The sequence below is a fragment of the Trichoderma harzianum genome, assembly GCF_003025095.1.
Source record: "Trichoderma harzianum CBS 226.95 unplaced genomic scaffold M431scaffold_1, whole genome shotgun sequence".
NCBI classification, from domain to species: Eukaryota; Fungi; Ascomycota; class Sordariomycetes; order Hypocreales; family Hypocreaceae; genus Trichoderma; species Trichoderma harzianum.
Window position 1 is genome coordinate 3,355,533 of NW_020209249.1, and position 25,855 is coordinate 3,381,387.

Consider the following 25,855-nt stretch of genomic DNA (forward strand, 5'->3'; position numbering starts at 1 on the left):
GTGGTTGGAGGGATGTGAGGTTTTACGATGATTGATATTGATATTCTGGACTACATGGGGGAGTGTGGGCTGCCGGTCTCCGGGGCCGCACCGGTGACTTGATTGACCGAGTGGTCGGGTTTGGCTTTTATTATTAGCGGACTAGAGGGTGAAGGTGAATTTGTGTGGGGAGGCGGTAGATTGATGAAGCGTGGGGGAAGAAGCATGAGAAGCTGAGTGAGCGAAACACGTGATGTCGTGATATTGAAGATGGGAGTAGTGAGTAATAGGCTAAGATGTAGTAGAGGAAAAATTAGAGGCAGTAAATTGTAGTAGAGGGCAATGAGTCGCGGTATGTTGGTAGTATGTAAGATCAGACCGGTGATGACCGGGAGAAAGTATGGGGTGCAGAGTGTGGAGAGAGATGGAGAGCAATGCCATTGAATGCAGTGCAGCCAGCACCCGTACCGATAGCCGTCAGATGCTCGGAGAATACTAGGGTATTAAAGAAGGGGGATGGATTCGAATTGCATGTGTCATGTCATGTCTGTAGAGATAGCAGGTACACAATACATGTTACTCCGAAGCTTACCGTAAAGTATAGACGTCTCACAAGTTCTTAGTAAATGGCTGACATGAATTGGACACGTGAATGTACTCGCATCTTGTCATCCCCCAGCTTTTGGCCTTTACAATACCCCAACTTTTCTGCTTCTCCGTTCTCCGTTCTCCGTTCTCCAAAAAAGCATGTGAACAAGCCTCTCCCTTGCTTCTCCGCTTCCAGCCTAGCGCCCTCCCCGGCTTCACTGGCCTCTAAACTCGGTCCAAGTCGCGGTACAGAGTGGCACAATAGCGGTACAGAAGTGACCCGCCCCAGCTCAAGCCGAGGCATCGACACCTTTTGCTTGTCCAAACCCGGTCCGTCCGCATCACTTAAAAAAGTCCGAGGAGCGTGACACCGTTTTCTCTTCCTTCTTCTCCTGATTGAATTCCCTCTGTACACCGTCTTGATACCCTCCCCTTCTTCTCCCCCCTTCACATTCGTGTCTTGACGTCGTATTTTCTCTTCAGCGTCATCCCCCATCACACAACACACACAGCACAACTGCCGACGTCATGGCTGAGCAACTGAGATACGACGGCCAGGTCGTGGTCATCACCGGAGCTGGCGGTGGTCTGGGCAAGGCCTATGCCACCTTCTTCGGCTCTCGAGGTGCCAGCGTGGTCGTCAACGACCTGGGCGGCACCTTCAAGGGCGAGGGAAACTCTACAAAGGTCGGTGAATGAATGCCCTTCTTCCTCATTGTTCTTCAAACTGTAGTCGCAATCATAGTAGCTAACCGCCTCCTCCACAGGCTGCTGATGTCGTCGTCGACGAGATCAAAAAGGCCGGCGGCAAGGCCGTTGCCAACTACGACAGCGTCGAGTTCGGCGAGCGCATCATCGAGACGGCCATCAAGGCCTTTGGCCGCATCGACATCCTCATCAACAATGCCGGCATCCTGCGCGACATTGCCTTCAAGAACCTCAAGGACGAGGACTGGGACCTCATCATGAAGGTCCACGTCACGGGCGCCTACAAGTGCTCCCGCGCCGCCTGGCCGCACTTCCGCAAGCAAAAGTACGGCCGAGTCATCAACACCGCCTCGGCCGCCGGTCTGTTTGGCAGCTTTGGCCAGACCAACTACTCTGCTGCCAAGCTCGCCATGGTTGGCTTCACCGAGACGCTGGCCAAGGAGGGTGCCAAGTACAACATCCTGTCCAACGTCATTGCTCCCATTGGTATGTGTCTTCTATGAGGCTTGATCTAGCTTTCATTTCTGAACCGATTGGCTGACTCGAGCGTGACATACAGCTGCTAGCCGCATGACTGAGACCGTTATGCCCCCCGATGTTCTCAAGGCTCTCCGCCCCGAGTGGATTGTGCCGCTCGTTGCTGTGCTCGTTCACTCCAACAACACCGAGAACGGCGCAATCTTCGAGGCTGGTGCTGGTCACATCGCTAAGCTGCGATGGGAGAGATCCAGCGGTCTGCTCCTCAAGGCCGACGACTCATACACCCCCGGCGCCATCCTGAAGCAATGGAACAAGGTCATTGACTTCTCCAACCCTCAGTACCCCTCTGGCCCCAACGACTTCATGACCCTGCTGGAGGACTCAATGAAGATGGGCCCTAGCGAACAGGGCGAGAAGCTCGACTTCACCGGCCGCGTCGCTCTCATCACTGGCGCTGGTGCTGGTATCGGACGTGCTTATGCTCTGGCCTTTGCTAAGCACGGCGCTTCCGTTGTCGTCAACGATCTTGTCAACCCCGACACTACTGTTGAGGAGATCAAGAAGCTCGGCGGCAAGGCTGTCGGCGTCAAGGCCTCTGCCGAGGACGGTGATGCCGTCGTCAAGGGCGCCATTGACGCCTTTGGCCGTGTCGACATTGTCGTCAACAACGCCGGCATCCTCCGCGACAAGGCCTTTACCAACATGGACGATAGCCTGTGGAACCCCGTCATGAACGTGCACCTGCGCGGTACCTACAAGGTTACCAAGGCTGCTTGGCCCTACTTCCTCAAGCAAAAGTATGGCCGTGTCATTAACACCACCTCCACCTCTGGTATCTACGGCAACTTTGGTCAGGCCAACTATGCCGCTGCTGTAAGCTATTCCCCCGAACTCATGTATCTGATTATGTCTAACATAAATCACAGAAATGCGGTATTCTTGGCTTCTCCCGCGCCCTGGCTCTCGAGGGCTTCAAGTACGGCATCTACGTCAACACCATTGCCCCCAACGCCGGCACTGCCATGACCGCCACCATCATGCCCAAGGAGATGGTCGATGCCTTCAAGCCCGACTACATTGCTCCCCTTGTCCTCGCCCTCAGCAGCGACAAGTGCCCCAACCCCACTGGCGGCCTGTACGAGGTCGGCAGCGGCTGGGTCGGCAAGACTCGATGGCAGCGAAGCGGCGGCCACGGCTTCCCCATCAACGTGCCTCTGGTGCCTGAGGAAGTTGTCAAGCAGTGGGAGAAGATTATCAACTTTGACGATGGCCGTGCGGATCATCCTGAGAAGGCTCAGGACGGCCTGGAGAAGATCATGGCCAACATGGAGAACAAGGTATGAAAACGTCACGTACACGATGTTGAATGACTTTTCTTTTTATATTTTCCTATTATTTGTTTTTGTCTCTCCATTTGGCATGTCAACATTTGGAAGAAGACTTTGTATCACCACCACGAACCTATCAAAGCCCTGTACATATTGGATAGTTTCCTAAAGATGAAAGAAATGCTATTGGAAAGAAAGAGAACAAAATTTCACGTTTCACATTGAATGACCCGTGCTAATTTGTGTGTGGTTTTTCTGCTCTTAGAGTGAGGGTGGTTCTGCTGCCGCCCCCGAGAATGAACATCTCGCCGCTATTGCTGAGGCTCTCAACAAGGAGGGCAGCCCTACCGAGTACAACTTGACGGAGCGTGATGCCATTCTGTACAATCTTGGTGTTGGCGCCAAGCGAAAGGAGCTGAAATATGTCTTGTAAGCCGTGATATCCCCTGAATGCCCCTTTTTATCTCACAAGAAGAAAACACTACCTTCTCATGAAGCTACTTTCTTCAACACCATCTACCCCCTTTATAAAATCAAGCACAAAACACACAGCTAATACAAGAACAGTGAGGGCGCAGAAGACTTCCAAGTCCTTCCCACATTCGGCGTCATCCCGGGCTTCAGCGCAGAAATGCCCTTTGACTTTGACACCATTGTGCCAAACTTCTCGCCCATGATGCTGCTCCACGGCGAGCAGTATCTCGAGATTCGCAAGTTTCCCATTCCTACCGCCGGGCGGCTGCATTCTCGCGGGAAACTCCTCGAGGTCATTGACAAGGGCTCTGCTTCCATTGTAAAGACTGGTATTACTACTGTTAACGCCGAGACTGGTGAGGATGTGTTTTACAATGAAATGACTGTCTTTTTGCGCGGCGCAGGAGGATTTGGCGGAGCAAAGAAGGGTCAGGATAGGGGTCCCGCGACGGCAGCCAACGAGCCTCCGAAGCGTGCTCCCGACGTCGTCGTCGAAGAGGCCACTGGTGAGGAGCAGGCGGCTATTTACCGTCTGAGCGGCGATTACAACCCGCTGCATATCGATCCTGGGTTCGCCAAGATGGGAGGTTTCAAGGCGCCCATCCTGCACGGCCTGTGCACCTTCGGCGTGGCTGGAAAGGCAGTGTACGACAAGTTCGGCGCGTTTAAGAATATTAAAGTGAGGTTTGCCGGGCCGGTGATTCCGGGGCAGACGATTGTGACGGAGATGTGGAGGGAGGGAGGCAAGGTTGTGTTTCAGTGCAAGGTGAAGGAGACGGGTAAGTTGGCGATTGCGGGTGCTGCTGCTGAACTTGCGTGATGGATGATACACTTTGATGAAGGATAAGGATGGGGAATGAATGTATACTATATTTTTAATGTTTCATGTTGTGTTAACAGGCTAGAATGCAATATTTTCATGTCGACGATTTGTTTTGATTCATGTGTCAAAAGGAGTTTTCTATCCATCCAATTCATCAAGTTATGTTATTATCCCGCCCTTTACATTTCATGAATCGACGACGCTCAGTCCCTCGCAGTAAAAAAAAAAAAAGCTCATGAAAATAACAAAATTCCCAATGCCGAACCGTCCAAACTAAAAGGAAACACATATGCAAAGAGAAATGAAGAATTAAGGGGGAAAGCGAGACAGCCGTCATCTATCCTCGTCTTGCTCAGATTCTTCTGAACCAGTTGCAGAATTAGACGAGTACTTGGGCGCGCTCTTGATAAAGACAAAGGGAAAAGAAGAAAAACGTAGGCAGGTCTAAGTCGAGCCCATCTTTATGGAAAGATATCCAAACTGGCTAGAAGCGCTGCCAGAAGCGCATATAATCTTTGGATCATGCATAGCAATCTCTGATAGTCCACATGACGCCACGCGGAAATGATTCTCAAGTCATGAAACGACAAGGAGGGGAGATAGAGAGAGAGAGATACGCCAGAAATGCAGCCCGAGCAACTCATTCTCTAGCAAATGCTGACAAACCCCCAACATTGGCTTCTCCCCTCTCGCTCACACGAGGATCGTCTCAACCACAATGTCCAAAACCTCCCCCAGGGAAGGCAACCGTCCCGCCACCAGGATCTGCTCCACGCTGCCCATGCCCGTAGCACGTGCCGCGATGCCCGTCTCCAGAAACGCCTTCTCCGGCCCGGACAGGTCCCTCTTCTCCGTGTCTTTCCACTTTCTCTCTGCTTCTTCACGGGCTTCCTGCAGTACTTGGTCGACATTCTCCGACTCCCACAAGTTGCACCTCTCACACTCGAGGCATGGTCTTGGATCGCCGTCGGGCCGGAAGTGGTCGCAAAAGTGCCGGTATCCTTCTTCAGTGAGGTCGGCACGGCAAACATAACACATCTTGTATCCGCAGGGACAGGTGAGTTTGTTGCAGCCCGCATTCTTGACAAACGACGTGTTGCACCGAGGACAGACTCGTTTGATTGCCATGCTCATGGCCTGCTCGACCTGGGTTCGCAGCGCAACTAGCGATGACTCGTTGCAGACATGTATATCTGTCCAGACCTTGCTGCATGAGAGGCAGGATACTCGGCCACACTCTGGATTCTGGCAAGAAAACTGGAGACCACGTCGGCGGCGAGAATGTCTGGCGACGGCGAGCTTCCATTCCGACGATATTTGCTTCCAAAAAGTCGTCCAAGAGGTGAACGCCAAAGCAGTAAGAAGAGATATCGCAGCCAGGGGAAGGATGAGGACGACGCAGACGAAGCAAAAGAAGAGAAACATCAAATGAAGAACGCCGGCAACCCGAATCCGCATCTTTGACCTTTGATGCGGCAAGTATATATCGTCAATCTCTGCATAGTTGCAAAACGGACAGTGCACCAGTGGTAGTTTTGCGGCAAGCAAAGCGTGCTCTGCAAGCCGTTGGTCTAGTTGATGTAGAATCTCGGCACCCTTCTTCTCTTCCAGCATGGCCCTACGCATATGTTCATATGAGACATAGCCAGGGCATTGATCGCGGTCGACGGCCATGCACCTCAGTGTTCCCGTCTCGGGGATGATGCTGCTCAGCCAGCCCTGCCCAAAGACGGCCTCCTTGATGGAGTGCTGGACGCAGCGGAAGCAAATCATGTGTGCGTCCTTGTTGCAGTGCGTAAACTCTTCAAAGGGGCCCGTGGTGAAGCAGCACGTGCACTCGTGAATGGCGCCCGCCTCTTCGGCTTCCTCGTTGTTTAGCAGCACAGCGGCCGCGCGGTCTTTAATCTCCCGCTCTTCTCTATCCTTTTCTTTCAGTGGGCGGATGAGCGCATCGTATAGCTCTCGATCAAGCTCGGCATTGCCCGTAGACCGTACCGTAGGTATACTAGAGCCATGGCCAGTCGTGCGCCAGCGGACAAGAGGATGGTTGTCTGCCTCGCCCGTCGCCACAGGCTTCCGTCTCATGAAGATAGACGAGATGGTGAAGCGCCATGATTTAGATGACAGCGTCACAAGGGTCCTTCGAGCGTCTAGGTAGGAGTAGTTGGACTCAGCAAGGACCGCATTGATGGTCGACTTGGACAGGCCTTTAAACTCCTGCCACGCAAGCGCTTGGACCGCCTTCTTGTACTCGTTGCTTCGGAATATTTCTGCTCTCGGCACCAGCCGATTGCCGGGGCCATCAACATCTGCTTCCTCCTTGTCCTTGTCCTTGTCCTTGTCCTTGCTGTCGTTCCCAGCCTGCAGTCTGTTGTGGCTCTCGGGCCCGGCAACTTTCCACCTGCCCTTGACCCATACTGCCCGGTTCTTCAGCAGAGCATCGGCTACCAGGGCGAGCCTGGATTCGCCGTCAAAGTTGCCTAGCAGCTCCCGAAAGACCTCGATCTGGATATCAGGGAACACAGCCGCCAGGGCCTCGAGGCCGCAGTTGAGCTCGCGCAGGTCCGGTCGTTCGGGCGGGATGCATGGCAGCTGGGCCTCGTCGTGGATGTACTCAGGTGGGATGTCGCCGTCGACGGCCGGGACAGAGCGCGCCTTACTGGAGGACGAGCCGAAGGAAGACGATCTATCGCTGGAAGAGAGCAGCGCTGGCAGGGGCATGGCGGATGCTCATGCTGGAGCGGTGCCCTATGGCATGGGCCGGGATCTAGACGGTGGGGGATGTCGATTTTGTCTCGATCGATGCTGTTGATGGAGGCAAAGGGTGCTGATGTACTCTTGTAGAGATGGCGTGATTGTTTGTTGCTAGATGATAATAGTGGGAAATGATATGGGGGTATAAATATGGAAAGAATAGCGGTTGAAGATGAAGATGAAGATGAAGATGGCGATAGCAAGTTGCCCACGCTGGTGGAGTCGCTGAATTGAGTTGCTCACCTAACATTGAACCTAAGGCCGATCCTCGTGCTTTAGTGAGTGCGCTGGTCCCTTGTTACCTGCTGGTAGCTGTACTTTAGTGCTGTGACGGTGTGCCTTTAATTGGTAAGCCTCATATGAACCTGCAGTATTGCATACCTGTCAGGGCGATTGGAATTCTGCTGCGGCGCGAGGTATTCTCTACTTTAGCTTAATGTCAAAATGATCTGCATTCTAGCTGTGCTTTGTTACTGTCAACATTCACTGTACCAAGCAAACAGTCTCAGGCACTCGCCCGATTCCTAACATGTGCTTCTGATACCCTACATCTCCTGACTTTCGATATTGGCCAGCTGCTGCAAGGTTACTATATAAGGGAAATACTAACCAGCACTCCAGTCTAATATTTAGCATCCCATCCATTTCTTAAATTTAAAGCTACACAAGCAAGTTGTAGGTGATGATACTAGCAACTAGAGAAGTATATCGATGTATTGAAATACGCCAAGTGCCTCTATCGATCACCTGTAGTAAGAATGATGAGACTCAACCCCTACAATTCCTTTCATCGGCTCAAGACTAGCCAATGCACCTCCAGCAGAGTCAATCAGCTTGCTCAACAATTTCCCCTCCGCAAGAGCCCCCAGATTATCTATTTTGATGTTTTCCAATAACCTCTCACCTACTCCACCAACTCCATTGACGTCAGGTTTCTCCTTGGAGGGGTCAAAATACACGGGGTCGTCCTCTGGTCTCAGAAGCCTATAAGCACGGCGCAGGCATTGTTTAAAGTCATGTCTGGAGCCGGCCTCAGCCTGCAGGTCGAATTCGGCTTTGAAAGAAATGGCTTTACCATGATGGCGTGATCGCTCGACGAGGACTGCCAAGTGGAAGTTGGGCATAACGCCGTAATTCTGTAGCTTGTTTTGCTCACAATACCACTCAACGCCAGAGAATCTCCTAGTGCTCTTGTCATAAAGGCGATCTGCGGTTCCTCTATCAAAGTGCCGCCGAGTGTACGAGATCTCAGAGCTTTTATCCGCGCTGACTTCTGCTTGAACGACTTGATCGACGCCCATTTTGCCTCCATATCCATTGATGTCTGTAACATTTGCTTCCGTAATGTTCCAATATTCATCCTGTACAAATGGTGCGTAAGCAACCACCTGAGGACATGCTTCGAAGCCGTCCCTTTGGTCGCGTTTGTCGTCTTCGCCAAATCGAAGACTGATCCTCACCGACTGGAAACGAGATTCGCGGTCGTGGCAGGATAGCTTTACCCCCAAGACAATCAGAGTCATGGGTACCTCTTTATCAGGATTCTTCCAACCATGGCAGCAGAGAATAAGTTCAACCGTCTTCTTGAATTTCGATCTTTCTGCAGAGACATGTATCGCTGATCGCTGGAATCGATTGTCTTCGGGGTTGAATGTTTTGAACCCACCAAGCGAACCGCTGAAATCAGGTTCTAGATCTTCGTAAAGGTTATCATCCGCACGGAAGATAGCATTTCTGATGGGAAAATTGAGATTGGAATTTTGAGCCATGTTTTGGGTATTCTACTCGCAAGCCGAAGTTGAGAATGTTTTCAAACCGTGACGTGTTTAAAGGGGTACCATTAGCCTTTCTTCCCCAATACTACTGAACTGGAAGAAGTGAAAAGCCAAGTAAGAATGTAGAAATAAATACAAGACGTTAGGCACGCCGTAACAGAGGCGAGATACATTTTCGTGCCGCCTTTCTAATTTCCGCCTAAGAACATTGTATGATGATAAGCTTGTGGTACAACGGCTCGTATTTGTAAAGGTAGATATTAAATCCTATACACTATCCCTATATGAAACATGTTGTACAGAAACTCGTATTTGTAAACATAACAGAGTACTTCCTGCTATGCTAATATTAGTCTTGTTGTACTACCTCGTATTCATATATAATAAAGTCATATGCACTATACCGATATTAAACTTGTTATACAACAGCTCGTATTTGTAAATACAACAAGGTGCATGTTAGAAGTACATGGCTGAACAACAACAGGATAAGGCATGATTGGCGGAAGTTCTTATCGAAGTTTTACAAGGACGACTTCTTGGCGGCTAGCGAGGATGAAACCCTCTCAAATCCGCCTGCAGTATCCCGATCTTTACAGGGAGCTTATGTTTTTAAGTTGATGCCTGACTAAGATAATTCGCGCCATTATTCGAGGTTCCCGAAAGCAGCTTAACTCTCATCTCCGAATGCATCTGGATTCTAACTAGAGCTTCAATTCAGGTTGAATGTTGTTCTTCAGATTCATTTTAATGCCCAAAACTAAGTTTTTGGTACTCGATATTACCAAATCGATACAACCATGGATTCAGTCAACGCCGGCTCTCCAAAAGCCCAGCCGTTTTCGCTACTAGAACAATTGGGAGGTTATGAAGATATACCATCCTACTGGGAGGACCTGGAATTTAATTATGACGAGGATATAACACTTCAAGAAATCATCTCGGCAGTCGTCAGATGCTTGGACATGGAGTCAAAGACACCTACCGAAGAAATCGACGCAATTATTCTCGATCAACTGCGAGCAATCTTGACGTACGAGTCTGAAGAATCACCAGAACTCCAAGCTAAGAAAATCCAGTTGCTTCAAGCAGCTACAAAAGATCACGCTTATTACAACCAAAAACAAATCAAGGTCAAGATGATCGAGATGCGACTGCGGAGTGGAGGCTTGATTGTGAAGGCTATGTGCTACCGTCATCCGAAGATAGCATTCCAGCCATGCCCGGATAACCATGACATCGGCGGGAAGTCTTTTCTTCCGTCCGCTTTCCAATTAGCAGCGGAATCAAGATCTGAATATATATTACAAATAATACTTGACGAGCTCTTGGTAACTTTTGAGCACGACAATAACGCCTACTCCGAGTCTAAATCGCCGGTGCAGCAACCACAGGAGATCATTCGCGATGGCGAAACCGCAGAAAAGAACATGGCGGAGGTTGTAGAGCTATTGCTCAATACCTTCGCCTCCCTACCACTTGACGTTTCATCTAAGGTTATGGATATAATCAAGATAATGGTGGGAAGAAACCCAAGTCTTCTCAATGAGAAAACTTGGGAAATCGCAGTCAAAACGCCGTCACCAGAGTTCGTTCGTCTCCTACTGGAGTCAAATGAATCAAAATTTCTCACAGAAGCGCATGCTTTATTTGTCGTGGAAAAGGGAACTGCACAGATGTGGGATATGTTTCCAGAGAAGTCTCGCCGCAGTTTCCTTTCAAAGAAGAACTGCAATTTCTTGCATATAGCCGTATCACTGGGAAAGGTCGATATGGTGGAGGTACTCTTGAAGCTGGAGCCTACTCTAATAGAAATAATAGCGGGAGAGGCGGGGCGTGAATCGCATGAATATCCTATACAATATCTGAAGAAACTTGAAGAAAATCCGAAAGTTGATGAGGACGGCAAGGCGTATAAAGCCATTCGAGATCTACTTGTTCACGCCATGATTCGAAGCCAAGATTTTGGGCTTCAGAAAATTCGAGAAATACTGAAAGATTCTAACGGTATGTTGACAACAAAATTTCCTTTTTACCCGGGCGCCAATTCCAGTCAATGTTAACAAGTAGGTATTTATTTATACAGTGGAAGGTGAGTGTCTTCATGAAAATTCTGTGACTTCATAAACACCTGTTGCTAATATCTCCACAAGCCAAGGATATGTCATTTCAATTCCCGCAGTTCAAGTCAGATGCGAAGAATCAAAGCTGTACAGACTACGTTCAGATGCTGAAAGTAATGAATGCCAAGTTTTTCCAGTATGAGAAACTTCTGAAATATGCCACCTTTCCCGATCTGAGCGGCCAAGCGCCATTTATGGGCAATGAAGACTTAAAGCAAGTTCACAGAGAAGTGAAAGACGTTTTCGACTGGTTGAAGGAACGAGGCGTTGAAGAGGTAATGACCTTGACGGTAGAAGATCGCCTACACTGTCCACATAGTGACGAAGATGTGGCGGCATGTGTCAACAATTTCCGTGTCAGAGTTCTCAAGTGGAGAAAGCTGGACATATACCTCAAAAATATCGACAAAGATTCAATAGAGGAACTGCATCTCTATTCCAGTGGCAATCAATCTGTTCACGATCAGTGGTTAGTTCAAATACCACAATTTAAGCGGGTAAGATGCCGAACCTGCCCCTACCAATGTGATCATGCCTGGTCTTACTCAAGTACTAGCTGAAACGACTATACGTGTATGTGGTAAAGGTAAGTCATGAAGCTGAAACACTTTCGCCGCATCGCAACGTTAGCACATGCAGTACTAATGGCGCCATTAGGATGTTCTTAGTCCGCTTAAGATAGACAAAGTAAAAAATCAGCTTCAAGAAGATTTGAATACGTTGCATGGAAACCCCGGCTATCCATGGACAATTCATGAAGAAGAGGCGAGTATTGAAAGAGATGGAGATTCCGAGAGACAAGACAAGATCCAATCCAATCTGCCTAAGACTCAACCTAGAATTACATCTGAGGCCCAATCCAAGATCACGCCTGAGATCACGCTTGAGATCATGTCTGAGATTCAACCTGGCATTTTAACTAAGATCTCGCCTGATTTCCAACCAGACATCTCAGCTGGGATCTCACCTGATATCCAACCAGATATCTTAGCTGAGATCCCGTCTGAGATCCAAACTGGTATCTTAGCTGAGATCCCGTCTGAGATCCCGTCTGAGATCCAAACTGGCATTTTAACTAAGATCTCGCCTGATATCCAACTAGATACCTTAACTAAGATTCCGTCTGAGATCCAACCTGGGATTACAACCGAGATTCAATCTACGATTACACCTGAAATCCTAACTGAGATCTCACCTAAAATCCCAGCTGAGATGGTTGATAAAGTTGGTGCTAAGATTCCAACTGAGCTCTTGAATAGAATCCTAGCTGAGATCCGAGCTGAGACGCTTCCGACCCAGCCTAAGACTCGATACCAGATCGAGGTTGTGCCAATTCAATGGCTTCAGCTGCGAGAAAATATTATATACCGAAGCTTGGATCATATGTAAGGCTCAAAAAATGCGCTATATATTTAATGCTCACATTTCTAATAGTTCTTCGGATCTTGTTGGCTCGCATTTGGCAAGATTTATCCAAAACTTTTCTCAATACCACTATGAGAACATAGGAACAAAGAAGACAAAAATTGCACTGATCGACAGTGGTGTTGTTGTCGTTGGAGGGTCGCACGGTGAGAACTATGAAAGGAAAGAAGGAAAAAGAGAGAAGAAAGTGAGGGAAGAGAAAGAAGGTAGGGAAGAGAAGAAAGTGGTGGAAGAGAGGGAAGAGAATGAAGGGAGCGCATCTGGCAGTGTCCTGGCACAGCGAATTGTTGAAGGCATCTCGCTTGTCAGCAGGGACAATGAAGAACAACCATGGTGGCATGCTACTGAGCCACATGGCACCCAGATGGCAACACTTATTTGCTCTATAAACCCTTTCTGCGAACTTTACGTTGTCAAAGTCGCCGAGTCAAACGCGTCTGGAATAACGGGGCATAATGTAGCCAAGGTGAGAGCGACTTCGTTCCATATCATCTATTTTCTTATGCTGTCATGAAAATGGAGCGGGAGAATTAACCCTTATCATGCTTTAGGCTATTGACTGGGCACGAACTAAAGGGGTAGACATAATATCCCTCAGCCTCGTTACCTTCTCAGACCCGAATAAAGACATGGCCGCTGCTATCCAAGCAGCCAAAAGAGATGATATTGTCATCACTTGCAGCACCGCAGATGAGGGCAGCATAGTTGCTCGCTCGGTGGGCGAGAAAAAAAACGACAGCGTCCTATCAATTGCCGCATGTGATAAATGGGGTAACTTACTCCCTCAAAGTCAAAAAACGGGCTTCACATACCAATTCATTGGTCATAACGTCCATGTCGGCCAAGTACCCTATTTAGAATCTGCTGAATCTATTGAGGGGAGCTCGGTCTCAACCGCAGTCGCTGCAGGAATGGCTTCACTTATTTTGGCATGTGCTCGGATTTCATCAAGCGTTAAGGTCAATGAGGGAAATGACAAAGGCGATCGTACGAAAAATTGGAGATTTGACACGGTAAAAGGTAAGTTTGACGCAATGTCAAAAGATACTAAAGGCTGGGTTGTTTTGGAAAATCTATGTGGACCGGGGCGACTTGAAAAACCGTACGACTTTAAGAAGCTAGTAGATGAAACTTTCACGAATTAGGGTTGAGAACTAGAACTTAAGCATTTCTGAATGTGCAATACTTTGTTTCCATGGAGTCGGTCAAATTGGCATCATGATATAAGATCATAGACTCTTGCGAATGGTGACGCAGGAGCTGGTGAGCGGAACAGACCATCCAGGGTGAATGAGGCCCCATCTCATTATGCCAGAACCAACATCACTTTCGGGGCGAGAGGAACCGCCGCATCCGGCATAGATTGAAAACTGACCAAGGGCTGAGATGAAGCTTTATGTTCTTTGTCACTGTCAAAGGAGCTCAGACCCGTCCAAATCTGCTCTAACGCCGCATTTAGAAAGGAAGATGAAAAAACCACTCAGCTCCCCATAACAAAGCATATCGGAAGACTAGCTTAACTATGCGGTCGCCTGCTCTGAGATCATTGGTCCGTAGGAAGTGATTTCGAAGATACCAACTCAATATGTGGTATCTATCGGGCCGTGTTCGGATTCTACCCAGGGACTGTGTGTTGTACAACTGATATAATGGGTTGCAACGAGATAACGCTGCGAGTATCCCACCAATCGGGAGCGTAAACAATAAAATTGCAAATACTCTGTCATACATCGACATTCTCTGAGGAGTTGGCTGTGAATTCGACTCTCCTCCACCAATGAGTTGCAACAACAACCTGGGTATATAATAGCCCGGTCTAGCAAGGGGTTCGGAGCCCGCCTTTGTATACAGGTAGGTAGGGGAGCTACAGCGGATTCTGAATACATGTGTAACCAGACATAAGCTACCCACCGGGTAGACGCAGATGATACAAACGGCCAACAAAACAAAGACCATCCCTCAGTATGAAAGCGATATTAGGACATAAACTGTTCCCGCCTTGTCACACTCGCCTCTCCGTCCGCCTTTCTTACAGTTAAAAAGCTAAAGTCATTCCACATCAGTTTGTGACGAGGGAACATCACAACGCTTTTCTGGCTTCACCATCTTCAACCGACTACGACACCAATATAGATAAAACAATGAAGAAATTCACGAAACTCTTTTCAAACGACCCGCTTGACATTAGCCACGATGAATCTTCGGGCCGCAAAGCCCTTGCACTTACTCAAAAAGCACTGCACAACCTGCTCGGGCACGGGCACAAAGAGTCCACAACGAGGCAAACGGAAGCACACAATACATCTGCTGCAGAAGTGAACATCACTGGCATCCCGCCTACCCACCAGTTGGCACTCTCAGATGATGCAGCAGCGCTGGCACAAGTCAAACGCGAGCATCTATGGGATGAGGCGTATGACAATCTGAGACTGGTTCATCCGGAGTTAGTTGGGCTATACGAGGAGATCTTGTCCCTGGACATTGAGGCCATGGCCACCGAGCCTTCCATCGGGGGAATATCGAGAACGGAGCATATGAAGACTTCCATTTCCCAAAGTGATATAAAGGATAGATGGCATCAGATGTGTCACCTATTGAACTGGTGGCTTGATAACCGGAATCGAGGCTGGAGCAGTCGCCAAGGCAACCAGCTTCGAGATTTATTAAGAGACCATGTACGAAGGTCAACGGGCGGCAAGTCGCCTTGTGCGCTGGTTTGGGTATGCGTGTGTTACGCTTCGCGGGTAATATACGCAGTTCTAGCAAGTCTAGATAAAGGTTGCTAATTTAACGACAGGTACTACTGCATCCCTCGTCGAAAACGGAAGCTGTTTGCACCGGGTTTTTGGATATTATCGCCAAGATGAATTGGTATAATTGTCTGCCGAGAATCATCGTCAGTGGCGATACTGGTGAACTCCTAGAAGGAGAGCAGGTTCTACGAGAGCGAGTTGTTGATTTGTACAGTGAGATTTTGTCGTATTTGATGAATGCTGCCTTGCCAGCTGGCTGTCAGTTCGACGCCTGGGATTCGAATTCGGCACGATTGAAAGTGGCAGAGGACAATCTTTCGACCTTTAGTGGGAGCTTGGTCGTTCAGCAACTTGACGAGTTTCTGAAGCTTGAGAGAGAAAAAGAAAACCGCCAACTCTCACCCAGAAACCAGGAAACAATGAGTTTAACAAGCGAGATCGGCCACAAACTAGCCCGCCTAGGCAGAATCAGCGCAGAGTCAAGCGTAATAGAAGCGCAAAACGAAAACGAACTTTTAGCCCATGAGCTTTGTCAATGGATCTGCTCAACGGAACAATACAAGAGCGTTGTTAATTGGAACACAAAAGGCATCGAGAAGAACGACTCCGGACAGAACGATACAGGAAGTATCACGAGCCATGTCCTTCTGATCAGCGGTGGCCAGGGAGTCAATAAAACGGCTCTCATGGAGGCAATCGTCCGACGTCTCTCTAGTGAGATAAACCTGGAAAAAACTGATGTGAGCAAAGGCGGCTCAAAAGCAATATCCAAGGGTTTATCTTATTACTCATGTGGCCGTACTAGCCATGGAACGGACAGCTCTGCTAGTGTGTTGAGAAGCCTCATACATTCGCTACTTCAACAACAGCCAAAGTTGATCTCCCACTTGGACAATGCTCTAAGCCGGACGGAAAGAAACCGGTTTGACAGCCCTAAAGACTTCTTTGCGTTATCAGCAATATTCTTTAATATGCTGGATGACCAAGCTTTTGTTCGATCATATATAGTGATAGATGGCATCAACCAATGTTCATCTAGCCATGGAGGAGACAGTGGCGAAGATCTTGGCGATTTGATGCGGTTAATCGAGGCGACAGCAGATGTTCCGCATAAAATCAAGTGGCTTTTGTCCGCAGATATGGATGCTCATGCCGAATTTGAGTTGATACGAGAAGGACATTATCAATGCATCAATCTTGGGGGGGCTACCTGGACACCTGGGCTCGCGGGAATCTTTCGCCGAAACCTCGTTTCCATAGTTGGCCAGCTGGCCAAACAAAGAAGATATCCAGAGCAGATCAAAGAAGAGGTTTTAAGACTTATCGGCATAAGATCACGAGGCAATGCTCTATGGATATTTGTTGCTTGCTCCCTTCTTCGAAAAGAAGAGAGCTGGTACGCGGTTGAAGCCCTCAAAGAGATGCCTGAGAGACTGGATGAGTTGTACGAGTACGCGAGAGCCAATTTGAGAAAGCTTCCTCGTCAAGATCCCATATTCTGTGAATCAGTGCTTTCGACCGTGGCCATTGTGCATCGCCCCCTTCTGGTGTCGGAATTGGTACTACTTGCAGATCTACCGCCAGAAGTTGATCCATTGGCAATAATCGAAAAGTGCTCACTCCTAGAAGTACACTCAGGCATTGTCAAGTTCGTTGACCCAACAGCCCGACATAACACATGGGAAGAACTACATCAGAACTTGGCCAGATTTTCAGAGGCGCATTCTATCATCACGCGGAGAGCCCTAAGATTTCTATCAGCACACTTCGAAACGGCCACTTTGAGTGTAACCGGAATCAACTCTGGTCAGGACCAGAACAAAGAGGAGAGCTTAGTCAACGCATATGGGACTACTCATTGGATAATGCATCTTCTCGATGTAAAAGACATTGCCAAAGATATAGAGACAACAAGCCTGGTGGTTTCCTTCATACAGAATCATTTCTTGCTCTGGTTAGACGGAATCATCTCCAATGGTCTTCAAGCCGATACCCTCATGTTCATGAAGAAACTTGAGAGTGTTCTACTTGTGAGTAACCCAAAGAGCACAAGTACAGTCAAGTCGCCAAAATGTTAAGGAATGACAGCTAACGGAGTGGCTTTAGGAACAATCGAGAGAGGAGAAGAAAGAACCACTGAAGACACAGGATTTCAAACAACCAAAAAGTGAGATTCCAGAGCAATTAGCAGATAACGAACAAGGTCACATTCTTTCTTTGGTTCAAGGTTGCGTCCAGGCCATCCGTTCCCATATGTCTAGCGACAGCATTTTCAGCACAAATCCCAACAGTGTCATATTTTACCCAGAAGAGAGCGCTTTAAGACAAGACTGGGTGGCCAAGAACAAATCTTGGCTAATTATGCCGCCAAAAATGGCACAAAGCTGGGGCGATAGCTCCCTCACTTTAGCCGGGCAGAGTCGTATTCGAAGCATCGCATTCTCTCCAGATGGGAAGCTTTTAGTATCAGGATCTGATAGCGAGGCTATACGCGTGTGGGATGCTGAAACGGGAGAGGCACAGATAACTCTCAACCGCTCTGGAGATTCCGGATATTACGTTACCTTTTCTTCCAATGGCGAACTAGTCTGTGTTTCTGATAAAGGTATCATTTATTTATATCAACTAAGGACGGGACGCGGTTTCAAGACCTTGACCGTCTATGGACGTAAGGTAACGGCTATTCGGTTTTCACCAAACGGTGGACGGAACGAACGGCTGGTCTTAGGCACATTAACCGCACTTTTACTCGTGGATGTCTCCGATCTCGGTAAGCGGGAGTGTAAATGTACGCATAAGGTTCTCGAAGAAGGAGATCCTGTCTACGCTGTGGACTTTTCCCGGCAGGGAACGTGGATAGCCTCTGGAGGCAAAGGGGGAGACATCAAGATCTGGGATGCGCGACATGACAATGCAATACAGAGAACACTACAAGGCCATGAAGGAGATGTCAAATCCGTTGCATTTTCGAGGGACGAAAAACGCCTTGTCTCAGGCTCTGACGATTTGACAGTCAAAATCTGGAGCGTGGAAACTGGAGCAAATCTCAAATCTTTCGGCTGTGAGCATATCATCTGCGAAGTGACATTTTCGTCAGATGACTCTGTTATTGCAGCAGCATCCGGCAATCAGATCAAGGTCTGGGAGAGTGAGTCAGGAGCCCAGAGACATGTGATGATAGGACATGAAAAACCTGTGACTGCAGTTGCCTTCTCGTCGCAAGGGCGCCTTGCATCAGGATCTGACGACATGACTCTCCGGCTCTGGAGTCCAGAAGGCAGCGTGAGCAATGACAGGAGTACCCTAAGTGAGCTCGGCAACGAAAAGCCCATCAACTTTATAGCCATGTCTCCCGACGGTAAATATCTGGCATCAAGTTCTAGGGACAACATTCACCTCTGGGATGGAACGACTGGTATACCGATGATGACCCACGAGCTTATACAGGAGAAATTAATCTCTATATCGTTCTCCCCTGACGGGAAACGTTTAGTCTCGTCTTCGCGAGATGGAACCGTGGGGGTTTGGGATGTAGCCACTGGAACAAAATGTCGCACATTTAAAGCTCACACCCATTGGGTTAGATTTGCCACCATCTCCCCTGATGGAACCTCTATTGCCTCAGCATCCAATGACCATAATTTGATGGTCTGGAACTGCCAAGAAGTTGGAGAGGAGGAAGATGCAGAGATTCTTCCGGGTCACAGCGGCAAGGTCATTACGGTCGCTTTCTCTCCAGATGGAAGGCTTCTTGCCTCAGGGGGGCTGGATTCAAAAATAATAATATGGGATCGCAAATCTCTAGAAAAAAAGGGCGAAATGACTGATCACTCAGATGGCGTCCTAAATATCATTTTCTCGCAGGACTCTTCCCGAATTGTGTCGCGGTCAAAAGACTTCACCTTCTGTGTCTGGGATTCAAACACTGGGGCTCTCATCCAAGGTCCCATGAAAGCTTTCAACCCAAATCGTTACATCGGATTCGATCTTCGGATACCGGAATATTTTCTGACTGAGTATGGAGTCGACTTGTCGACCTTGAACCCTTCGCCCTTCCCGGTCCAAGAAGGCCAAAAAGTTGCACGGTATGGAGTAGGGCCACGTGGTGACTGGATTACATGGAATGGCAAGAATATCATCCCTATACCAAAGATGTATAAACCTACGGCGTCGTGGGTGCAAGGCAACATCGTGGCTATCGGAACCCGGTTGGGCGAGATGTTGTTGTTTCGGTTTTCCACAGAGGTAGAACCGCCAAACTAAGGTAGATGCAAGCGAGGCTTCGGGTTTTTTGTGTAAGACCATTCAGTCTTACAACATGTAGGTCAAGTAGCTTAGGTTAGTAGGTACTGAGGCAGCATAGGTATGTAGTATTGATTGAATAATAAGTGTGTTCTCTCCTTAAACGACACTCCGCAGTGCTTCAGCGAAACAACCTGGTCGTAATAAAATCCAGGTTACTCTTACCTACCATATTAGGGGAACATTACTTGCGGCAAGTATTGGACATTGTTGACTGCCGTCAATTATGAAAGAACTAATGGCAACAAAGCATCTCTCCTGCAAGACCTACCCTCACAGCCACCTCTACAAACCCACCTCTCCAAACACCACACAAACCACCACAAAAGAAACCAAAGCGAACAAGAAACCTATCAACAAGCGCCCACCGTCCATAGAATATTAATCCCCCCATCATCTCGCCCCATCCCCATCACCACCCCACTTTCAGGATACAATGTCTATACGCGCACTACACGGCAGGCAGCTCTAGGACGAAGCCTACGAAGAGGTCCGACAAAGCGCCCCATCCACGGTCGAGAAGTACGAGGAAGTACTGAACCAAAGCCTGGAGGGCATACAAGATGCCCCGAGAATAGCTACGCCTGAAGGAGCAGTCCTTGAGATTTCGAGGCAGTGGGACGTGAGATTTGAGCAGATGGGGTATCTGTTAGACCAGTGGCTCCAACAGGCGAGATGCGTCAACATCGACGAAGGCCAGGCGGTTCTAAGGCACTATCTCGAAAACTCGTGGGAGTTGTTGCAATATCCAGTGCCTTGGACATGTCTCTGCTGGGCTGTAGAGGTAATACATGCTGGCCCTCACTCACCACCAAAAAAGAAAAAGAAAAAGAAAAAGAAAAAGAGCAAAAAAAAAAAAAAAAAAAAAAAAAAAAAAGATTTCCCAAATCCGTTATAAACGAAAGTACGCTTTTGCTGACTGCTGATAAAAAACAACGCAGAGCCTCGTAATACACCCACTATCAGACCCCAAATTCCGCAAACTCCTTGTAATCACAATCACCAAAATGGGCTACTACATCCGTCTCTCCCGAATCGTCCCCGACGGGCCCCCAGCCCACAGGGAACATCTTCGCCAGCTCCTCCGCATGCTGTACAAGACGGTCCTGCAGTTCAGCATGATCCTCGTCGCTTATCCGAATTCCGATTACCTTCTTGAACCTCACAACGCGGAAATAATCAGAGTCGAATTTGCCAACAGTGAGAGAGGCCTCATCACGTTCGAATCAAGCTGGCTCTATCCAAGGCTCGAGAGTGCTCTAGGAGCCGTCCCGGAGCCCAATGATCACGACACCGATACTTCGTACGATTACATAATGTCCAGTGAGCCTGAGCCCACTGATCACGGCTCCAATACTTCGGACGGTTACATGATGTCCAGTGAGCCTGATTCCGGGACTCTGGATCACCCGACCAGTTCAGATTATGCTCCTACTCCCAGTCGTAGTCAATCTACGAGCCCTGGGCTCCGGTACTGCATTCACAGATCAGCCATTGAAAGCAGACGTGCCGGCACCGTATCGGTGTGATTAAAGCAAAAGCAAGATGGAACATCTCCGGCCGGTATAAATCTAGGCATGCAAGATAATGCCAGCTGGGGTTTTCACAGGCGGGAGTTGCCAATCTGATGTCGTATAAGATACATGGTTTTCATCAATTTGGCCTCAATCTTTGGCTATAGCGACTACAATTCTCTCAAACACTTTGATAGTACAATAGCGAAAAAATTGCACTCTTCTTCACTGATAACTTGCCGTGTTTGTGCCAACCAAAACAGAGCAAGATCCGTATCTTCTCCTCAACCCCTTACAGCAGCCCTCAGAGCCCACGTCATTCAACAAACACTTACACAAATCTCAAACCACCTCCGACACTCAACCTATGCAGTGGCAACATGGAATTAATTGCATAGCTTCGCAAATCTCAGACTAGTAGCCGTTTAAACCCACTTGTATTTTGCTTCCATCAAGTACAGAGCTCCCTTTTTTTGCCACCATCCGCGGGGGTATCTAAGCACATAATACTACGCAACAGCCCTCTGCCGCGGTAAATTCCTTCATTATCTCAAATCATGACTTGGGCAATACACAAACAAATAAACACAACGAGCCTCTTACTCGTAGTCGTCGCTCATGAACCCCAATATGGACGAGCCGGGGTGGGAGTCGCCGCAGCACGGACAGATTCTATCGTCGTCACTATCCCAGACCGAATCTTCAATCTCATATCCGTTAGTTCGAGAGAATTGGATCCACATGCGCTTGTCGGATTCGCGGGTGACGGGAACCTTCTTCCAGATGACTCTCTTCTCGTCGCGAGTTGATGGGGGGTGGCCTTCCTCGGAGGGAGCGGCGGGCAGTGTGCCTATCTTGTGATAACCCTCAAACGAATGCAGATGGAATTGTTCGTTTTCATCGTCGTCTTCGCCACTCAGCCCAAGGCCTTCTTCCTCCATTTCCTCCTTGAGGTCCTTGTATGCCCTAATCACTCGAGCACACCAGTTATCTCCCGAGAGGCTCTGTAGACCTCTGGGGTGGGCGATAAAGGCGGCAGATGCATCCAAATAGAGGCCTTCGTCCTTCACCAGACCGCTGAGCTCGGCAGAGGCCTTCATACCAACATCGTCAAATGGCATTCCGGTCACTTGCAGTTCATTCAAGGTACATCCCAACTCGTGAGATGCCACTTCGTGAAGCTCGGAACCGGAAAATGGCAGCAGAGAATCTGAAAAATTGACCAAGTCAAGCCGCAGAGAGGACAGGGATGGGAGAAGTCTTGGTCTTGGGTTTTTCTTGTCCTTGTAAGTCGGGTCAAATGGCGCACGAAGAGCCAAGAGGAAATCGATGACCTGGTTCCAGGTGTAGCAGCGAAAGCCACCGCGGACAAGAGGCGACTCCTTTGGCCGCATGTGGATCTTGAGAGGCTGATCCTTCTTCAAGTCTGGGTGATAGTACTTTTCGAGCTTGTGTCTGCGACGCTGGTCATCGTAGTAACGGGCAATGACTCGCATATTGATATGCAGAATCTTGTGCCGATAGTGGAAACTGAGCTCGCTAAAGTTTCGCAGAGCTTGGGGGGTGGTGAAGATGAAGTGATTGGACTCCCAAAGGAACCGAGTGCCCTCGGCATGCATTGCTTTGCAGGTGGCCAGGAAGTGGATGGCAATCTGGTTACCTCTCTTCTTCTCTTCATCCGTAAGATTTTCAACCGTGACAGCGCTGAGGGGGTCAATGATTGGATACTTGCTCTTCATGGCAAACTTGAGAATCCGCAAGAGGACTTCGGTAGGCAAGAATGGCGAAGTTGATTCACTAGGGCCAGCGGCGGCGATGGAAGATCGGGTTTTGCGCCGTGTGGGATCGTTTTGATTCAGATGAGTCTGCGCCAGTGGCGACCAAGAGATTCCATTTTCACGAAGGATTCGCTTGAGTCTCATATTCTCCTCGACAAGAATCTGGTTGGTCCGGCGGAGGGGATTATTATAGGCAATCCATGCCTGGTCCTCTTTATCGCGGCATTCCCACGGAAACACAAGCTGCGGAGGAGCATAAGTATCTGATCTGCAAAGGGAAAAAAGTCCAATGTGACGGGGAAGCGTATCCTTACCTGTCCAGTCATCTTGCTGTGAATTCGCTTGCTACAATGGAAATGATAAAATGACGATGAATGAAGAAAGGCGTCTAATGGAAGATAACGCAGTGCTGAAACAATTTCCTCAAATCAAATCTCAACAACAGAAAAAGCACCTGACACACAAGTCGACTGTAATACGCGGCTGCTGATACGCCGGAACGGGAATAGCCCACTAGATGGGTTTGATAACTGACAAACGACACACGATGAAACGACGACAGAATGAGGAAAGAAAAGTTTGCGAGGTGTGAAGTTGATGTGGAAGTCGGAGGGAAAGACCAGGGAAGAAATGGCACACAAAGCAACCAGCCTTGTGCGACTCAATGCCAGCTTGACTTTCCCCCTCGATCCGGCACAGTGAATAAAAGGGATGCCGGCTCCCGCAGCTGCTGGACAGGTGGCAGGCAGTAAACGGGAAACGATTGACGGTGATTCACTGATGAGGAAGATGGCTTGCGGGTTGGGCAAGCTGGTAGCAACCAGGGCACTTTGGGAGCAGCTGGTCGGCTATTGGGGAGAAATAAAATGGCCAGATTGAGGATGATTCGGGAAATACGCCGAATGGGTAAAAGTCCCAAGTAGACAAGGATGATGAATTGGAGGATGACAAAGAAGATGAAGATGAAGAGGACAAGAAGGATCAAAGGAAAATAAAGGAAAGGACAAATTCACTTGGCTGGCAATCTGGCCGCACAATCCGAGAGGCCGAGGGAAGGAGAAAAAAGGTTGGGAACTGGGCCCAACTCAAGGCAAGAAGGCGAGAAGGAGAGAGCGATAGAGCGATAGAGCGGAAAGACCTGACTCGACGGGCTCCTGCCTCGAGATATGTGGCCGCCACTTCCCCAGTGTTCGGAATTGGCAGCAGGACTTTATCCGCGGTGGCAGTTATTGCAGGAACAGCAAGTCGTGCCTTCCGGAATCGCTGGTGGGAATAAACGGCGGGAGAATGGCGCGGGGAATAGAAGAAGGAACGGCGTCAATTACGGCATCCGCGGCGGGCTTTGGCTCTTGCCGAAGGTGAAGAGGACGCGATATCAGGTGACGGACGGTTCGCCGTCAGCACGGCAGAATCTTGGTGTGTATTACTGAGTACCAGGTATTAAGGTAGAATTGCTATGGCCGAAGGGTGTGGTGGTCCCTGTGAGATTGCTTCAATTGTATGTACATCTCATGTAATCAGGTCGTTGAGGGGACATGGCCTAGTACTTACCTCTTAATGGACCCTGGGCTGGGCATGGCGATTTCCACAGGTCCGTCGGAGACTAGGCCAGCCTCGACTAACCTCAGGAAGTAATTGTCGCTATCGTGGAGACGGCTATCTATCGTGGGTATCTGCCTCTGCATCATGATGCTGCTTAATTCTCCTGTCGTCACTCCAATTCCAACTGCCAATGTCTCAGATGCCGATTTCACTCTGTACAGGTAAAGTACACGATTGGATTCTGTACCTGAATCCCAAACAAACAGGGATGCCGAAGCGAAGAGGATTACTATATCAAGGGTGGTTCGATCCGGATAATGGGAAACCCCAGGCTCCAGACCCCAGGCTCCAGGGTAGGCAGCGCCAACCTCGGGACGCCATCGAACGATGAGAGATGCCGTTAATATTGGCTTCAACTCAGTTTCCAATGGTAAACTAGGGCGTCATCAGATGACTTGGCTTGAACTTGTTTAAATTGCTACGCTCCTTAGACATACAGTGTTGTGGCCAAAACACCATCTTCCTGACGTCATGATTCAGCACATCTCTACCAGCCATCGCCCCTTGCTTTCGATTTTACGTACCTATGATGGATGTGGTGTATCATAGACCCTGTGCCTAGCTATAAGCTCTCCGGGAACAACAAATTAGGTATATAAAGTATGTCCATGTAGGGCCGAAGTTCAAATATACTTGAACAATTCAACCATTATATTCTCATATCCCTACAAGCATATACCATCAATAGCTATTATTTCCACAACATGTCTACCGCAAGCGCAACTCTCGGCGACAAGCCCGCCGACCCTTACACCAAGGCCAACAAAGATGAGGCCGACTTACAAACCAAGGTGACGGATCTCGTTGATTTCACCACCACCTGTAAATTCGGCATGATGACCACGATCGAGGCGTCGTCGCAGAACAATCTAGTTTCTCGCTGCATGGCCCTGGCTGCAACAGTAAGTGGAGGCAGACCTTTTCCGCCACATGCTTAAAGACAAACTAATATCTATATATAGGAATCCGGGGGCATCGATCTCCTCTTCCACACGAATACCGAATCCGGAAAAACTCACGATTTGTCCAATGACCCCCACGTCAATGTATCCTTCATCAATAGCTCTGGCGAGTGGGCATCCGTCTCGGGCAAAGCAAGCCTGGTGACAGATCGCGAGCTGGTCAAGGAGACGTACAGCAGAGAACTGAAGGCGTGGCTGGGCGACCTTGGTGATGGAGTCCATGATGGGTCTGAGAATGATCCTCGCATTGGCATTATTCGTGTCAAGACGACCACCGTGACATACTCGCTGCAGATTGGCAACTTTATCAGCCGCGCTGCTGAGGTGGCTCAAGGGGTGATCACTGGGAAGCCCGCTCATGTGAATAAGCTGCGGGAGATTTCGGCGGAGGAAGTTAGTAACTGGCGTGCCTCGAATGTCTGATTACCTGAAAAGGTGTGAAAATTGGAAAAACAGAGGGAAAGGAATCATATGTACTCAAGGCCAT

The 25,855-nt window shown here is 48.8% G+C and overlaps 9 protein-coding genes across 9 annotated transcripts; 6 read left to right on the forward strand and 3 right to left on the reverse strand.

Annotated features, from left to right (window-relative positions):
- Window positions 1-1,095: 1,095 nt before the first annotated feature.
- Window positions 1,096-4,377, forward strand: M431DRAFT_1003 (hypothetical protein; the record flags this gene model as incomplete). Its single annotated transcript, XM_024911190.1, has 6 exons — window positions 1,096-1,254; window positions 1,335-1,761; window positions 1,835-2,628; window positions 2,682-3,092; window positions 3,349-3,512; window positions 3,651-4,377. The coding sequence occupies 6 exons, from the start codon at window positions 1,096-1,098 to the stop codon at window positions 4,375-4,377; spliced, it is 2,682 nt and encodes an 893-aa protein (XP_024780730.1).
- A 696-nt stretch (window positions 4,378-5,073) lies between these two features.
- Window positions 5,074-7,101, reverse strand: M431DRAFT_71631 (hypothetical protein; the record flags this gene model as incomplete). The annotated part of the gene is made up of 2 exons (XM_024921933.1): window positions 5,074-6,699; window positions 6,775-7,101. 2 exons carry the CDS (start codon window positions 7,099-7,101, stop codon window positions 5,074-5,076), a joined length of 1,953 nt encoding a protein of 650 aa, XP_024780731.1.
- A 776-nt stretch (window positions 7,102-7,877) lies between these two features.
- Window positions 7,878-8,903, reverse strand: M431DRAFT_538203 (hypothetical protein; the record flags this gene model as incomplete). Its single annotated transcript, XM_024921028.1, has 1 exon — window positions 7,878-8,903. The coding sequence occupies one exon, from the start codon at window positions 8,901-8,903 to the stop codon at window positions 7,878-7,880; it is 1,026 nt and encodes a 341-aa protein (XP_024780732.1).
- A 2,245-nt stretch (window positions 8,904-11,148) lies between these two features.
- Window positions 11,149-11,592, forward strand: M431DRAFT_73266 (hypothetical protein; the record flags this gene model as incomplete). Its single annotated transcript, XM_024922113.1, has 1 exon — window positions 11,149-11,592. The coding sequence occupies one exon, from the start codon at window positions 11,149-11,151 to the stop codon at window positions 11,590-11,592; it is 444 nt and encodes a 147-aa protein (XP_024780733.1).
- Window positions 11,593-12,728: 1,136 nt separating this feature from the next.
- On the forward strand, window positions 12,729-13,404 carry M431DRAFT_61850 (hypothetical protein; the record flags this gene model as incomplete). The annotated part of the gene is made up of 2 exons (XM_024921599.1): window positions 12,729-12,914; window positions 13,009-13,404. Coding segments are annotated over 2 exons (582 nt in total), but the record flags the coding sequence as incomplete, so codon positions are not given.
- Window positions 13,405-15,896: 2,492 nt separating this feature from the next.
- On the forward strand, window positions 15,897-19,586 carry M431DRAFT_105125 (hypothetical protein; the record flags this gene model as incomplete). The annotated part of the gene is made up of 4 exons (XM_024911568.1): window positions 15,897-17,283; window positions 17,438-17,883; window positions 18,058-18,222; window positions 18,343-19,586. 4 exons carry the CDS (start codon window positions 15,897-15,899, stop codon window positions 19,471-19,473), a joined length of 3,129 nt encoding a protein of 1,042 aa, XP_024780735.1. The 3' UTR covers window positions 19,474-19,586.
- A 674-nt stretch (window positions 19,587-20,260) lies between these two features.
- Window positions 20,261-21,333, forward strand: M431DRAFT_202991 (hypothetical protein). The gene is made up of 2 exons (XM_024913351.1): window positions 20,261-20,296; window positions 20,454-21,333. The coding sequence occupies exon 2, from the start codon at window positions 20,520-20,522 to the stop codon at window positions 21,039-21,041; it is 522 nt and encodes a 173-aa protein (XP_024780736.1). The 5' UTR covers window positions 20,261-20,296; window positions 20,454-20,519; the 3' UTR covers window positions 21,042-21,333.
- Window positions 21,334-21,625: 292 nt separating this feature from the next.
- Window positions 21,626-23,130, reverse strand: M431DRAFT_1008 (hypothetical protein; the record flags this gene model as incomplete). Its single annotated transcript, XM_024911257.1, has 2 exons — window positions 21,626-23,047; window positions 23,119-23,130. The coding sequence occupies 2 exons, from the start codon at window positions 23,128-23,130 to the stop codon at window positions 21,626-21,628; spliced, it is 1,434 nt and encodes a 477-aa protein (XP_024780737.1).
- A 1,980-nt stretch (window positions 23,131-25,110) lies between these two features.
- M431DRAFT_527038 (hypothetical protein) lies at window positions 25,111-25,791 on the forward strand (the record flags this gene model as incomplete). Its single annotated transcript, XM_024920698.1, has 2 exons — window positions 25,111-25,308; window positions 25,369-25,791. 2 exons carry the CDS (start codon window positions 25,111-25,113, stop codon window positions 25,789-25,791), a joined length of 621 nt encoding a protein of 206 aa, XP_024780738.1.
- Window positions 25,792-25,855: the final 64 nt, after the last annotated feature.